We start from the raw sequence: 17,748 nt of genomic DNA, 5'->3' as shown, positions 1-17,748 counted from the left end.
AGTATGGGTGAAAAGAGTCCTATTGTCCTATCTTCTATTGTGCTGCTGGAGTAGCCTGCAAACAGAACACTGTCAGTCTTTGTCTTTGTCCGGATCAGCTGGGCATCCCTGTTTTTTCATGCTCTGCGGAGCCCCATGTGGCTGCCATGCCCTACATGTCACCGTAATAAAGTTAAGGGCACTGCTGTTACAGTTGGTAATGGAAAGGCAAATGTGTTTCACCGGCTGAAAGTTAGAAGCTCGGCATATGTGTAGCCCTCAAGGCTTTTTTCCCCCCTCAGTATTTACAATGATGTTCTTGTGATTTCATTTGCTGGCTTTAAAAGGCTTAAATGGCTTATTGACACAGTATGGGAATAAAGTGCTGATTAGCAAATGACTAGCTGTTTATTCTGTGAATGTATAGTTGTCCCTGTCATTGTCACCGATCGCCGATCATTAGTCATCAGTAGTGGAAGATGAATTTAAAAAGGGGTGGGAGGGTAAGGAGTTCAGTACTTCAGTAATTTTCAGCTAAGCAGATTGACAAAACATATAAAGTACTAAAGCAAAAATAAAATGCTAAAGTACTTAAGATTAGGAAACCACTTGAGAAGCCCCTCTTTTATTTATTTATTTATTTATTTATTTAAATTTTCCATTACTGAATTTAAAAAGACAATCTCAGCCATGTTAAAACATGAAGTTGTATTTGAATATGTGGTAACATAGTAACAAGCCTATTCTAACAAAGAGTAAAGCTTCTGCTCTCAAATTTATTTTGAGTTTAAATGAAAAAGTATTATCAGAAAAAGTACATCAGAAGATCTATAAGGAGTATGTATAGTACTTTGAAATTATTTTTCAGTGTGTACATGTTATGCTTTAAAAAATTAATTGGAAAATTAATTAGAAAAAAATAATATGGGTAAAAAATATATTTTGTTCATAGATTGGGGTAAGAAATACCGTACATACCGGAATATAAACTTAGTGTAACATAAAATACTATAGTAACAATGTAGCGAATAGTAGTTTTCATCCAGTAACCAGAATGAACCAGCTTCTACCTTTTACTGAAATTGTTATGTAACAATGCTTTCCATTGGCCCGCTTTAAAATTCCAAATTTAAACTGATCACCTGATTGGGTTTCCACCAGAGGGAAGGCAGGCCGAGGGGCGGAGCTTTGTGCTGGTCCGGAGATTCGTCAATCTATGTACAGATTGTCGCGCCGCCAACCGGGACCACATAGGAGTACACGTTACTTTTTTGTCTCTATTTGGAGAAATTTAACATCGAAGTGAAACAAGCAAATGAGTGGAAATGAATGAGGTTTAATTTTCGTCGGGTCTCCCTGACGGAGAAATGTACACTGAAGGGCGTTTTCCGTGTTTTTTCCAGCGTGTTTTTCCTAACAGGTAGTGAGCCTGAGCGCTCAGTCAGTGCAGCTCTGTGAGGAGACTGAATATCCCGCTTTGTAATCTCTTGACAGCCTTTTTAACCCATCTTTGGCTCGACGGAGGCTTATCTACTCTCAACAGAAATATGGACTGTGTGTTTTTTTTGGATATTTTTGGGCGTTATTTTCTGAATTTGTAATAGGTATGGGTTTCTTCTTTTTCTCTTTTTTCAATGTTCGCATTTATGGCAACAACCTGTCGTCCGCCTGGTTAGTATTTGGCAACAGGGAACCGTATTCATAGCCACAGGGGACGATTTTGTTGTTTAAAGTAGCCGAAAAATAACAAAAATGTTGCTTTTTCTGCAGCCTTTGTGTCATGTGTGAGAGAGAGTGAGCAGCGTATAGTATTGTACACGGTGGCTGATGTATTGCCTTTACACCGCAGTGGCATACGTGGGGCTTGATGTGCACTTTCCTCCCCATGGAGTCACGAATAACGCTTTTATTTAACGCGCATGTATTTGTGCAGATTATTATTTCAGGTGTGTCTTTAATTAAAAGCATTCGTATAAAGAAAACAAACCCACTCCCCCTATGCACCTGCCACCGCTCACTTTTAGCTCTCCCTCAATTGAACTAGAGCTAGATTTTAGACAGGTGCTGGCTGATTTCCCACTTTGGTATCTGTGTGCTACGATATCACTGTCATATTACTAATTCTGTAAGAATTTAAGGCGGTATAAAGTCTATTAGAGACGTGTTGTTTTCTATCAATAATAATGCAAGGATGTGGCGTTCAGTGGCTGTAGTAATTTTCTAAAGGCTTGCAAAAGTCTGCAAAAGCTTGACTTAGTTTAACTTTTTTTTTTTAAATTATTTGTGCGTAGGTTTGAGCCACTGACGGACATGAAGAAGGAAGACGGTGTGGATTAGGATCTTCCCCTACCCCTTTTTTTCTGTTCTTTTTTCTTTCTATCTTTCTTTCTTTGGTTTAATCCCCCCTCCTCTCGTCCTCAATGTGGGCTCTAAAGGACTTCTTCCCCCTCTGCGGCTTGGAATGAAATGATGGCAGCACGTTGGAGTGATTCACCCCAGGACAATGAGGAGCGTAAACACAGAGCCATAACTCCATGTGGCAAGGTAGGACTAGCTGCTGGATGGTGGCAGTTGATCATATAACTGTTTATTGAGTGCATCAAAGTTCATTAAGGGCATTTTTTTTCTTCCATATGGACCATCTGTTTTTGACACAATGTGAGTTCTGTGCTGCTGAGCTGGGCTGTTGTGCAAGGTGCTTGCATGTGGATTCACTTGTCAGAACTCATCACCTAAAACCTCCAAAGTACCTAACATCATCAGCGCTGTCATATAGAGGTATCATCACTTGCACAAAACCTGGGGCAAAATTTAAAAAGAGGGCAAACAAGGGAGTGTGAGCGTAGCGCACAGCACATCTTCCAGTGTTCGGGGTGACAGGGTTCATCTTTTTTTCTTCACTCTTGCAACTGTTTAAGTGCACAAAGAGAGTTTTATACTTGCGGCACTAATCTTACTGGGTCCTTTGTGTGTCTGCATGCCAAACTCTGATAAATGGCACATTGTGGAGCTCATCCTTTTCCTCTTGTGCGCCAGAGCTTCAGCGGTTACATCATCATAATCATCATCTCGGACCAGCTAGGCTTGAAGCATGTCATAACAGCATTGGACTGGTGGCATGTTTTGGATTAATCCATCATCAGAAAATGGCAACAGTGCTCTCTCTCTCTGTTTGTGTTTGTGTGTGTGTGTGTGTGTGTGTGTGTGTGTGTGTGTGTGTGTGTGTGTGTGTGTGTGTGACTCTAATCCTCTTACTGTGTCAGTACTAGCTGAGGATGGAGGACATAAATCTTTGGGAATGGAGTAACTCAGCATCCTAGGAGAGCTGGATTGTTTTTGCAGTGGTTGATGGGGTTAAAAAGGAGGTGTCTGCTAATGCTTTTGGTTTAAAGTGAATCTTAATGAGGCCATCAGGCTAGATTGTCAGCAAACATAGTTTATATGTTGTCTGTAAAAACAAACTGCCATGAGGCAAAACCTTTTCCTTGTGTCTCAGCGGTGAAGTTTTCCACTTGCCTGTTTCTGCAATCTAATAAATGCTCACCACAACATCACTTAACTCTCCCACACTGCGGAAAACTCCAATCACCATATCCCAGCAAGCTCCCAGCTTCCTTTTTCACTGGAAGTCCAATACTTAGAGCTTTTAATCAGCTGAGAACCACAGCTGATACTCGTAACATGCTCAGGGACAGCCCACTGAATCTGCAGGTTGATACATTTGAAATCTGACTCTCCATCACACCTCTACTTCACTGCCGAAGCTGTGACTCACCCATGAGTCAGTGCCTGTGTTTAACCTGAATATTTGCAGCCCGGGGCCTGACATATGAGCGAGGCAGGTGTTTTTATCCACCTGATGCCTACCGCAGACAAACGCCCAATTTTAAAGCTTGGCTGCTTATGAACTGCTGTCTCCCCCCAGGGGTCTAGTGAGAGTGCTCCCGCTCTTCCTTCTCCAGCTTCCCACCCCCACCTCCATCATCTTGGCTTGTTAATGAGGGAGAATTCAGGGGGTGGCTTCTCTAAACCTGCCCCCACCAAACCCCATCCTGCTACTGCCAAAGCAATGGCAGCAACTCTGTGATAATTTAGACACAGCTGCCCGGGTCATTAGGAGAAAAACACCCCACACTGTCTATCTGTCTTATTTGTGTTCTTTTCCTTAGTCGACCTTCTGTCACGTTCAGGCTAGCAGGGCAGCTATGAGGCAGCTGAGGCCCTGAGTTGTTTACATCTCAAAGTTGCAGTAAAAATATATTGCAAAGCGAAAGACTTTACACTATCTGTGAATGTTGTTTTTTTTTTTTTTTTAGTTTGTGTCCTAAATAACCTTTTGTTTGAAGAACAAAACACATCAAACCAAAAAGAACATAAGCAGGTTAGCTCTTGGTTGCAGCTCATGTGTGCATGCATTATTAAATAATACCATATTAGATGCTTCTGTTATGTCCTGTGGACAGACAAATGAAGCAGTTCTCCACCTGCTGTGGGTTCTGGTTAGACCCTCCAGTTTGTGGTGGATCTCTAGAGCATAACAAGGACTACTGTTCAAAGAGCATGTGTATCCATCTGTAGAGTGTGAGCCTCACAGTCAGCACATGAGCGTCTCCGGGCATTGACTTACTTTTGCTCCCAACCTCAATTGTCCACCATAACAAGTTTTTGGCACTACTGTGCTGACTTTTATTCGGACCCAGAGGTTGCTGTCTGGTTATCAACAACCGAACTTTCAAACTAAGAACGAAGGGGTTGTGCTCTAGAAGATTAGTCATGGATGGCCTCACTTTTCTGGGACACATGAGGCAAAAAATAAAATGGCCATTTTTGTATAATTGGTCCAGACGATGACTACTACTGGGAAAAACCTTTCTCTCTCCAAAGCCCTAAATTTAGGTTTCATTGTTACTTTCGGTGAAGAAAGAATTTGGGTTTCCAAACTAAAGGAGAATGAGAAATTGTTTGTAAAGGATTGGAAACATGTATGAAACTCTCCAGCTCTCCATTGATTGCATCCCTTGTTGGGGAGGAGGAGACCAGTGATGGTGCTCTAAGCAGCGGTGATGCTCTCTTTCTTGGACTAAATATAGCCCTTACTAATTCTGTAAACCCCTGCGCTTTTTTTTCTTCTTCCTCACCCGTCCACATGCTTGTCTTTCACCCGTCCTCTATTCCCGCGTGTTTTCTATGATGCTATATTTAACCCGTGGAAAGACGAATGCTGAGAGGGGAAAAATGGAGTCACTGTACTGGAATCGCTGCCTTTTTTCTCCCGAATGCCGTTAAAAGCAGCAAACACGTGAATGTTGGTCAGCAGAGTATCATTTTAGGGTTCAGGGAATGCGACACTGGTCAGTTTCTGTGGAAATTACAGAAAGAGTCAGGTTTTTTTTTTTCCAAACACATACCCAGCTGGACACGTCTTCAGTGTCACCTCCCAACCCTAATATGATTTCATGAAAATGAAATATCTAGCTATGGAGTGCAAAGTCTCCAAAGGATCTAACCGTGTTTGGGCCATGATGTTTTATCAGTCAAAGCAGCGACAAAGGGATGTCGATTTGCATACATCTGAAAAACAAATGTGTCTCATTGTAGTAGATCAGGCCGCTTTTATGTTCTGCAAACAAGGCATTGACTTGGACATGACCTGGCTTCTGATTTAGCACACACGCGCGCGCGCACACACACACACACACACACACACACACATGTGTGTATTTATATCCTTGTGGGGACATCTCATTGACACAATGCTTTCCCTAGCCCCTTACCCTAACCCTAACCATCAAAAATGAATGCCTAACCCTGACCCTTACCCTAAACCTAACCATAACCTAATTGTAACCCTGACACTAAAACCACATTTTGAGGCTCAAAAATGCCTTCAAACTCGTGGGGACCGGGATTTTGGTCCCCACAAGGGCTGTTTGTCCCCACAAGTATAGTAAACTACCAATTTTTGGTCCCCATGAAGATGTTAATACCCGTCCACACACACACACACACACACACACACACACACACACACACACACACAGAAGGTGTCATGGGAATAACCAGGAGCACGCTCTTTGAAGGGTTTTCCCATTTGAGAACGCCACTTCTCCCTTGCTCTGGCGATCAAACTGAAAGTGGAGTGCATGTGTGTATATTTTGGCATCTCTTATCGGAATCAAGCTTCCCAGCTATTTTTTTTTTCCTGGAAAAGACAAAAAAGGAAATCTGCATGCATGCTGCACTCAAATCAAGGTCACCCGGGATATGTGTGCATATGTGTGTCGGACCGCACCCGTATCTTTTCCTCTCGTGGAGGGGGTGACATTAACGCTCGGTAAGGCTTCTCTGCTCGGCCACACAGGCCGTAGTCATGCTGGACGCTATTTTTCCATTAGTTAGAAGCACAGACAGATGATTGATGGATGGATGTGTAGGGGGGAAACAAATGGGTGGGAGCAGGAAGCGGGAAGATGAGTTTATCCACTGGAAAAAAAAAATACCCCCCTTTCCTCATCTTTTATTTATTTATTTATTTTTTGTTGTTGTTGCCAATTGGCTCAGTGTCGCAGCCTCTTCTGCCTGGATGCCCCCACCCCTACGTAAGATTAAGGGAGGGCAGGGGGTGGTAGGAGTTTGGGTAGCGGTGGTAGTGGGGGGGTTGCACATGTAGGCAGACAGGCAGAACAGAACCAGTCTAATGCTCAGTGAGCATGATACACTATCCATTACACATGCCTAAGGCACCTCCATCAACACTTGCCCCCTATCTGGCTCTGTCTTTGGCTCCGAGGCATGACATACATTGCTCAGATGTGTGCTCAGTTGATCTGCATAGCACATTTCTTAAGGCGGTATTCACACTCCTCCTCCTTCACCCTGTCATATTCTACACCCTGCACGCTTCATGAACCACAGATTATGTAATGCACTGCGCTGTGGCTGCTGGTAGATAATGAATATGTGGAACACATACATCGAAAAAGGGCACACATTTCATATGACCTTTTCTTACATTTATTATTTATTTTGGAAGAGAAGCGTATACTGTATAGCTGTTATGCATTAGCAGTGTCTGCGTAGGTTCTCAGTCATCCAGGTCATGGTAATCTAAGGAGCTTGAAGTTTCTTGAAGACGTTTCACCTTTCATCTGAGAAACTTCTTCAGTTCAGCGCATTAGCAGTGTTTGTTTTTGAAAGGACCTTATGTAACAGGCTGTTATCAGAATACATATCGTAACCTGTGGTGTTAGTCTGGGCTCTGAGGTCTTGGCAGGAAACCACATTATTTCCTGTTAGCATCAGCAGTGGAAATGAACAAGGGCACTCTGATGAAGGAATGATTTCATGAATGGATGGCAGAGAAGCCACTGGAAGCTGTTGGGGGTTTATTTAATATGGCCTTTAAAGTGTACTACACCAAACTGAACACAGCTTCTTGATCGCAGTCTGGCAGTTGTTCACAGAAAAATAAGTGGAACTGGTGAGGTCAGCGTGAGTATATTTAATGTTGCACATACTGGAGCGCGCTCGGTCTGCTATAATGCTAACTGAGTGACACAAGACAAATAGGCGAGCTGTGCAAGTGCTGCTCTGCATGCACATGGTGGGTGAGAGGAGAGACATGGAAGCATGCCAACTGAACAGGCAAATAAGTATGAAGTCATAATATTTGCCTGTTGTTTTCTCTTTTTTTAAAGTTTCTTTATAGTTCTTTTGAGTTATTGTTGCAGGTGAACAGACCTGCCAGACTGTCGGGATGCATGCTGCTGGTAGAAAATCTTGACCACAGTTACTAAATGACAAGCTAACAGTTAATACTAGAAAACTTCTGCGATTTAATACTCTAATTTACAGTTGGGGAAATATGGGATGTTTTTGGTTTGTTGAAGCCTTAAATATAATTTTAATCAGAGTTAGGCCACAGGAACCTTTTAGACCATGGGTCTTTGGTGGAAAAAAGTGGTCCCAGTGGGTTGTGGACCTTTTGGCTGCTGGGGATGTCATGACTGATGAAAAGGTGGAGCACGAGCTGGGCTGGCAGATTGGTGTAATGTCATCAATAATAAAAGCATTGTACCGGACTGTTTTAGTCAAGAGAGGATTGAGCGGAACGTGTCTTTTTCGATTTTACCAGAGCGTCTATGTTTCAGCCGTCACCTATGTTTGTGAGAGCTGAGTGATGACCGAAATAATAAAGTTGCAAATACAAAGGTCCGAAATGAGTTTGGCTAGCCTCTGCCTTAGAGACATGGTGAGGAGGTCAGATAGAAGTCTTAGAGTAGAGCCCCTGCTCCTTCATGTTGAAAGGAGATAGTAAGGCGGTTAAGGCATCTGGTTTGGATGCCTCCTGGGCACCTCCTTTTGGAAGGTTTCCAGGAACGCAAAACTGGGAGGAGACTCCGGGGTAGACCCAGAACCTACTGAAGAGATTATATATATCATTTGACCTGAGAATGCCTCAAGTTCCCCTGGTGGAACTGGAAAGTGTTGCTGGGGAATAGGATGTCAGGAATACCCTGCTAAGCTTGCTGCCACCATGACCTGGCTTCAGAAAGGGAAAGAGGACAGCTGGATGGATTTTTAGGTAACAAGATAGTGGATTGATCAGCTATTTGTTTTGACAAAAATGTAATAATAATCAATGAAACCATTTTGCACATTATACAAACAAACAGTAGCAAATGTGTTTCTAAAATCATCTTAAAACGTTAGGTTGAAAGAACAAGCAGTTTAAAGTCATTACACAGGGTAAAATAGGCTGCATTTAGGCAGTGCTTTTCTAGACTTATTAATTTCTTACAGCACAAGTCATAATCAGATTATTCTGGTCACCATTGACGTCATGTTTATTTAACACAATAACTCAATAACTTTTGAAAGAGCTTAACAAAACAAATTGATTTGCAGCTGTTTTTTCTTGTTTGGCTTCTTGAAACTAAGGTTACCAAATGGCTTAATTTGTCGTAGCCTTCTTGTTCAATAACGACTTTCTTACTGTCATCTTGGTCCAGGCAGAACTAAACCTGAGCCAGCATGCTGGCGTCTGAGGTTTGAGTTTGAACACATAAAGTACAGTTTTCAAATATCACTCACATACACAAATTAATGACACATAGCGCAATGGTTTTTTGGGGGGGAGGTGGGTTTAGTTTCTTGACTAAAGGCACTTCCACCGACTTTCCTATTAGCGGATCGCCCGCTCCACCTCCTTGGGATTTCTTTACCTGCATTTTCTGTTTAGCAGTTATAAAAATTAGCGTTCTGGATGGATTTGGACTGAATAAAAATGCTAATTTTGATGTGTATTAACTCTTCTCCACTGATGTTAATAACCCACGTCATCCATCTGCTGTCTCAATAAGCCTCGTGTCCTTTCGTGACTTTCATGGCGTTCTCTTCCTGATGGCCTCATCTATTTTCCGTCAGTGAACTGAGGTAACGTGGACATCCGTGGAACACACATGCGCTGTGTGTTGTTTTGAACGCGAGGTCGTGTGGCACTGCCTGCGTGAGAGCGCCACGAGATCCATAACTCACAATTGATTGGATTATATTGGCTTCATCGTGGGGGGAGGGCACATGCTTTTGCTCTTTACCGGACTATTCCTGGCGTGTGACGGAGGGAGTTTTGGAGCCACATGGTGCTGCATGATGTCACAGCGGTTTACTGTCTAGATGTTATTTAGACAGTTGTGTGTCAGTAATTCAGCATTTTATGCTTTAAATTATTCCAGCATGAGATAATTTGGACTAACGTGATGTCTTTAATTTCCAGAAATCTAAAACAAATTCTGCTATTATAAGGAAAACTGAACTGATGCAAAGTCCTCTCTCACAAACTGCTTTCAGAATATTTTTCAGAAACATTTTGATGCCTTTTAAGAGGTAATTTCACTTTTTTGAAACATCGCCAAGGAATGACGCACTTTATTAGAATTGCCTGGCCTAGATTTAGATATTGTGGGAACAGTGAGTCCTTGTTGAAGATATTGGTCGAAGATTTGCTTGTATTAATCCCCCTGACTTCTTAAGCATTTTGTTGTGTTTTGTTTTAAATGTAAGATGTCAAAACATCGGCTTTGACGTGCTTAATCTTGCCAGGAAGTCTGCAGACAGCTGGACGATTTGACCGACATCATGTTTTGACTTATTCTATGTGATATTTTGGCTTGTCTTGCTGAGCGTCTTGACAGAAGCCCCCTCCACCCATGTGGTTATTTTTTTAAGCTAATCAGACATATTTGGTGCCTTCCCTCTGGAGGTAAAGTTAGCTGTAAGTTTAAAGAAGCAATTTCACAGTAAAATCAAATATGCATGTTTTAATTCCAGTCTGCAGGCTTCACACCAAACATCTACATTTACATCTTGTCACTCCCATGAATGTCAGCCTCTCCTCACAGCTATATGCCATCGACTGCCTATAAAAGATAGAGATAGCCACTGTGACTTCATCCTTATTTACGTATTAGCTTTTTGTTCTGAACGTGACCATATTTGGATGAGAGGGTTAGGTACTAAGTTACCAACTAGAGTCACTACACCTGGTTAACAAAGTACATTTATAAATAGTACAGGTGCAGTGTATAGACACAGATATAGGTCATTAATGGTAAGTAACAGACTAAGAAATTCACGGGAACTGAAGCAGAATTTTTTGGATGAATGTTACGACTCAATAAGCTGTAATGTTTGTCACATAATTACAATAAAATTCTCTAAAAGGCACAGACTGTGCAAACACAGTGTTCTGAGACCTAGGACACTGTGCTGGCACACACTGGCCACACTTTATAAATGCTTCAAGCTAGGCTTAAAATCCACATGGATTATTATAAGTAAATTCACATGTTGCATAGTTGTTACAGTAGGGAGCTATCCATATAGATCTAAACAGTTTTTCATACTAGGCTATAATAAGCATGCTTTGGTATAACGTTGAGCATTTTAACATATGAGACCATAGTGACTGAAGCAAGCCTCAAGTGGCCAGGAGAGGAACTGCAGTTTCAGGCACCTACTGTGTCTGCACTGTGGTACAGGTTGATTGTGTAGTTTGATAGAATGAAAATAGCTCCTATATGAAATTGCTCACCACAAACTCCCACAGTGAACACCCCTTTAATTAAGTTTAGTAGACATCTCTATAGATGATATCCCTGAAAAAGGGAAACTCATATCAGAGCAATCTAGGTGGATAAATAGCACTACAGCCCAGAGGAAAAAGCAGAGAAGAGCCAGTGAGTGTTCATCTCCCGAGCTGGTGAGCACTGAGTTTTGGGTAGCCATGTCTGGTCTCCAGTCGAGTGTGGGGACTTGGCTGACCTTTTGGGCCAGACTGTGTTTGTAGCCTCCTGACCTGACACAGTCTCATGTCTGCATGATTACTCAAGCTGTCTCACTCTTCTTTTAAAAATATAAAAGGAGTACTGCTGCTGCTGTTGGTGCCAGTTCACTGTTGTCCCCTTGTGTGTGCAGATGCCACTCAAAAGTTGAACATTTTCAAATTAGGGCACGATAATTTTATGGATGACATATTCTGAATTTTGCACACGTTTAATTATAATTCCTGCTCAGGCTTTGCAATCTTTAGAGAAGGAAAAAAACAGAAGCTTTTATTAAAAATGTATGAATATTTTTAAATCCCACCTCAGGCTGCTTTGTAGTTATGGCGTTTCTCATTTGAAGTGGATTTAATGCATCTCCCTGATGAAGCAGGCTGTCACAGTCACAAGCATCTGGACGTCATAGAGCATCAAAGGAGTGGAAGAAACATAAGTAGTCCCAGGCAGCTGTTTACTGGCATCCAGTAGTTTGCAGATTCTGTCTTCTCACATATTAAAATGATTCACTGCATACTTTTTCTTTCTTTTAAAAGCTTGATTTCTTTGATATCCCACAGCGAGAGGAAGTCTTAAACTGGACGCTCATTTACTTAAGAGAGCAAAGTGGGACTTTGCTCTGTGATGGTGGGGGCTGCGGCACTCCTCCTGCCTTTTGTCAGGGAGTCTGAAGAGTTTTTTGCAGAGTAATGAAATAAATAACTCAGGCTGCACAGCGTCCCGCATTGCCGGCAAAGTGCAGCATCACTCAGGTTTTCAGGTTGAGGCAGAGCGCCTGCATAGCGCCTCCCTACTACACCTTCTTGCAGGATATCTTGAGCCCCATTTAGGTATTACAAGCATTTAATTGAGCTTCAGTATGAGACTGCAGAGGAAGATATGGATCAAGTCAAAGACAGAGACTTTTAAGGAGGCAGAGGAAGAGAGGAGGGTAATCATTTGGTTGTCCTGCATTGTGGCCTGATGCATGTAGATTAAGAGTGATCCTGCGCCGCTCTCAATCTCAAGCTGCTTGTGCCTGGTACCACTGCAGAGACGAGCAATGGGAGGCACAGCCAGCCTGGAAGAGAGACAGAGAACATCAAAAAGAGCCTAGCAAAATGCAGAGGCGCATAGCAAGGAGAGGCGCATCCTTCTGCGTTGTCTTTTAGGCGTCTCCGCCACCGGTCAGCTTGCTGTTAACTCTTTTCTCCCACTCCTCTCTCTTTTTTTTTTCTTTTAAATGCTAAGATAATCCCCCGAGTTTCTGTGCAGCCTGAATCATTAACATATTGTTCATTAAGCGTGTCTGGGGCGATGGCCACAGCTGACAGGGTACCTGCTGGGCTTGCAGATGGGCACGTGGACGTACCCTTCTGCTGATGCTTCTCTCTCGCCTCCTCGCACTCGCCTCTCCGGGGTGGAGAAGACGTAGCGACGGTGCCAGCAGGGTGCTGCTGGGCACAGCGGGGTTTGGTACACACAGCTGAGGGGCAGGTGTCTGGGCGGCGCATGTTTCTTCAGTGATAATGGCTCATCTTAAAGTTCTCGACTGTATGATTAACAACAACTGGAGGTTGATCTGTGATCTGTACTGCGCCTGGAGCAATCAGGTCAGTCTTCTCTTTTCTTTTTTTTTTTGTATTATAACAATATTCAGAGCCATCTTGCTGTAAGGCTGTTTTTAGCTATCAGACTAACATAGTTCCCTTACGCGAGTCATTCCTATTGCAGCAGTCATGCAGCAGCATTACTTTGACCTGCAGATATCAGTCACCTCTCCTTACTCTTCTTTACGAACTCGCCTTCCTCCCTGGCCCCTGTTTCTCTCTGGAGTTCTCCAGCAAAGGCATCCCTGACATTTCGGGTATTAATAGCCAGCATTCATTCAGAAGTGCAGTGTGGAATTAGAGACTGTGGAGTGCTTGGCATGCTGACCTCTGAGTGTCCCCGTTCTTGCAGACAGAGTGCCTCGTGTAGCCTCAGGTGGCTCGACGCTAAACTTGATTTTATAAAATCAGTCTTATGAAGTGATTTAATAAGAAGTATTCTCTGTCCAGCACAACTTACTGGAAGGACTGTGGAGGAGAAAATAGATTGAATACGATAAGAGCGATAAGAGAAATACTGACCCAGTTGGGAGCAGTGGTACATTTTTTGCATCAATTAGTGTTTGGCTAGCTATGATGATGGTTGTTTTCTTGCATTGGTTTGCATTTTTTTTTTTTTTTTTTTTTTTGATGCTATAAATTCAGGTAGAAAGATAATGCTGCACATATTTTAAAGCAAAGGTGTTGGGATAATGTGAATATCACTGTTATATAGCTATTAGGGAAAGCAAAATAACCTTAAAATTATAGAAAAAGACTGAAAAAAATGCTGAACAACTTCTTTTTGATACATGTTTTTTTTTTTTAAATTTAGCTTGAAGCAGCAAATGAAACAGGCATTTTCCAAATTTATGGCAACGTTATCATGCAGACTGAGCTTACAAGCTATCTGAGAGCACGTGCCAGGTATTTAGCTGCGTCTGTGTGCTGCTAGCTCTATCGGCAGTTACCGTTGGGCGGTGGCCGGCTTCAACATATCGCCCAACATCGATTCGGGCTCATTTGTAAATGCAAAAAATACTCTTGATTGGTGTTCAAAAGTGAAGAATAAACTTATCGGGTTAGCTTAGGATCAACGCCTGGCTGCTGAAATCTAGAGGAAGTTGTACTTTTACCTTTTAATGGGGGTGGGATGTCTAGTAAAGGGCAAAGTCGTCCTATGTTGAGAGAATGATGTAAGCGCGAGGACATCCAAGTATATGAATATGGATGTCTCGTCCATACAATGCTGTTTTCTGTGTTATCTAGTTTGGATCCATCTGTCTTTACATGCAGAGAAGTCAACTTGGCACCATAACAAACCCTTCATATCTCTGACATGCCTCTTAGGCTTTTTCACTGGATACCCACACAGACAGCTCATTGTTTCATGCATTTTTCCCCTCTCCCTTTTTTCATTTTGCCATGGAATGCCTGATGTGAGGACTAAAGAAGTCTTGCCGTGTTGAGCAATGTGGCAGCTCTGCTCTCTGGCTTGCCCCTTCCCCTAATTTAATTTTAGCTGCGCTGAAAATTGTTTGCGTCCCAAGCCGAACTGATAGGCCTCTGTTTCCAGAGAGCCGCTGCTGTCCAGGGCGCTGAAAACAGCCTTTGTGTGCCAGTAGCACAGCACCGAGGCTCCATAAAATATTTACAGGCTCACACCTGGTGTGAAACTACGAGAGAGAAGTCAGGGAATCAACAACACTGCCACCAATAACTGTGAGGCCCCGGCGCTATTAATATTCAAGTTAAACAAATAATCAAAGACAATCTTAAAGTTATTATTTGGTTGGGGGATTGCTTTATTCTTAACAGGTTTGAATTAAACACTTATACATCAGATAACACTTGAAATTAATGTCATTGTGTTTTATCAGTCACATGTCTAAATAAAGAAGTGAAAGAAAGTTTTTCAGGCACCAGATGGGGTTAAGTTAAAGCTGTTAGATCTACTCGTAATTTTGGAAACTCCTTCAACCTCCCCTCTATACTACATTGAATACGGGAGTGACATCTGTAACCCTCTGAAACCAACGGTTGACCAGCTGTGTGACGGTGAGAGTAGCTGGTAATATAGCCTGCTTTTGGTTCTTTTTGTTTCCATATATTAGTTAATTTTTCATTCGTGCACTGGAGTGTTATGTATATGAAAACCTCCTGAGAGGCCATTACTTGGACCTTTGTACAAGTGCTGTAACCTTTGTGATGGACATTTAGAAATATCAGAATTTCTCCAGCAGAACTACGGTTGTTTGCCGTTTTTATTCCACGAATGCCAAGTTTTTTCACCAAACAATGCAACTTTACTCCAACTAGGACTAGGCCAATTAATCACATTTTATTTTCACATTACAATTGGCTTCCTGGGGTCCAACTATCATGGAAACAAGATTGATTACTCTCCTTCGTGAAGCCCGCCCTGTTGAGATTCACTTGAGCCAAGATGAAGGAAAGAGAGTCTTTGGTTATCAGAGCTGTCAGAAGATTAAAAAGTTGTATCAGCGTTTTTGAAGATGAACATAATCACTGCTGCTGTAGACCTTCTGTGGCTCGCAAGATGCAAGATTCACAGTAAAAAACACATCCTAGTTTTGGCCAAACTCCCATTTGTATCTTGGGAGTGTCCCACTGTTCATCTGTCCACAGTTCACATGCATCGCTACTCCTCCTACAGTATTGGGAAGGATTTAGTCAAACTTGCACGCAAAGATCACCCAATGGGTCCTCATCCAGATTGGACTCTAGGTCAAGGTCATATATGTTGTTTTGAGATTACGTTTTTTTTTATACTACTAGAAAAAATCTGATGCCTAACAAATATGTTTCATGCAGCACTGTAATAAAATCATTTCCAGATTTTTTTAAGCAGGGTTTAATTTTTCAGTCATCTTTTCATGCGTAATTATACCCCAAAGGCCAATTAGGCAACAGAAAAAAACCCTTCATTATAATTTTCTTTTGTTCTGAGCAGCCTCACCTCCAATAGTTAAATCAAAGATTTACTGTAGCTTGTGTTATGCTAATAGTGGCTAACAGACTGGTAGATTATTAGCGTCATGCAGATGTGTTGATGTTGATAAAAAAACAAAACAAAAAAAACTTCATCAAACAGCATAGTGTTATTTTTTTTTTACATATACAGTTTCACTGTTTTAAAAACTTGTTATGAGTAAAAACTGTTACTCTTGTCTTTAGGTTTAAGTCTCTTTTAATATGCATACAAACTAAAGCAACTACCAGTCGTAGGTAGCATTAGTTCCAGCTTGGCTGGTTGGATGTTTCACCTCACTTTGGTCTGAGGAGTACTTTTGACATGGCACTAGGGGGTTAAACATGAGAGTGTATGTGTCATGGGGGCGCACTGTCACGACCTTACGCTGTCAAAAGACCTCAAAGAGCAACTAGAATTAATAATTCATCGATGAGGAAAGCAGTTATACAGGGCTTTGCTTGCATCGCGGGTGGGTGGGTGGACCCTGGGGACTCTAATTGGCCCACCTGCTCTCTTTTCTCTAAGGGGTTGGTGAGGTGGTTGGCTGGATGTAAGGGCGCTGTGTATATCCGCACTGTCTTTGTTTGGATGCCTCTGGCTCTGAGCTGTACACGTGGGGGGATGGCTTTTCTTGTTGGTGTGTTGGAAGCCATCTCTGACATCCCCATATTGATGGACCACACCCAAAACCAGAGGAAGGGCTTCCCAAGAACTCCATGAGGCTTTATTAGTATTTTTATTGGTATTTTAGTAGTATTAGTAAAATGATTTTCCTAAACAGCAGATCCTTGTGTATATTAATAATAAGTTAAATGCGATGGTTTATTTCAAAGTGTTGGGTATGTTAATACACTTTGACTACTTCTTGGGGCTGAGGTTTTAATTAATTAATGGCAGCAGGAAGCTGCAGATTAGTTAATAGCTCTAAACATAATTAAACTGGCATACACTTGAGTAGAAAACCTTTTTTTTGGCTTCGTGTGGTCTTGCAGTAAACCCCTTTTCAGCGTCTGATGTGTGTCGGCCCACTGTCGGCTGGTCTTTCTCTCTGTCTGTCTGTCCCTTTCTCTCCTTTCTCCTTCCATCTCCATTTCTCCTTTGTGGAGAGGAATTCCAGGCTGTTGGCCCGCACAATTGCCCGTCCATTAGCATATGAAAGCAGCCGAGGGGCAGTGAGATGAGGCGGGAAAAAGGGAGGGAAGGGGAGTCATAAAACTTTCAAATCAGTTCCGAGCAGACTTCAGAACTTTAATCAGCCCCATGCTAGCACATGTGCCTCTGTGGCATGCATTTTCCTCGGGGAAATCTTTATGTCTGTTAATGAAGAAGCGCATAGTTGTCTGCTCATTTGGTTTGATGCTTGAGGTTTTACTCTTGAATTATGTTGAACTGTTATGCTTGACAATTTGAGCATGTCAGTAAAAAAAAAAGAAAAAAAAAGGAGAGAGAGACTTGTTTATCTGTTCAACTACGTTTTTTCAGCCTGAACTGTCCAAACACTCATGATGATATAGTTTGATCATGTGCTTGTCTCAGGCATAAAATCAGTCATTCATAAGGATTTGATTCCTTGAACTTAGATCATAAGGTGGAGGATACATCTAATCACTTGTTTTCTGAGACTTTCTAGCATTCTGTCATCAACACTAGAAGAAGAAAATAATTTGAAAATGTGAAAATATTGACATTTTCAGTATTTGATGATTTTTATATAATTTCTGTTGTTGGGAAGTGATACAGATTTGATTGACAGAATCCATAAATCACTGGTGTGTGTCGGTCACCCTCTCCATGAAACCCTTGTTCCTCAGTGGCTCATTTAGCTAAGATGGATTGATGAATAACTTGGGAGGAATATTTTTTCCTC

General features: G+C 42.0%; 1 protein-coding gene across 1 annotated transcript in view; it reads left to right on the top strand.

Annotated features, from left to right (window-relative positions):
* The first annotated feature begins 1,210 nt into the window (after positions 1–1,210).
* Positions 1,211–17,748, top strand: part of LOC134634223 (rho GTPase-activating protein 21-like) — a 103,604-nt gene continuing 87,066 nt past the window's right edge. The window contains exons 1-2 of the mRNA XM_063483294.1: positions 1,211–1,583; positions 2,271–2,523. Coding sequence (XP_063339364.1) covers positions 2,446–2,523 — 78 coding nt within the window. The 5' untranslated portion in view covers positions 1,211–1,583; positions 2,271–2,445. The remainder of the gene's footprint in view (positions 1,584–2,270; positions 2,524–17,748) is intronic.

The sequence above is a fragment of the Pelmatolapia mariae genome, linkage group LG9 (assembly GCF_036321145.2).
Source record: "Pelmatolapia mariae isolate MD_Pm_ZW linkage group LG9, Pm_UMD_F_2, whole genome shotgun sequence".
Classification (NCBI taxonomy): Eukaryota; Metazoa; Chordata; class Actinopteri; order Cichliformes; family Cichlidae; genus Pelmatolapia; species Pelmatolapia mariae.
Note: the sequence above shows the minus strand (reverse complement) of the source record. Positions and strands in the feature narration are given on the sequence as shown.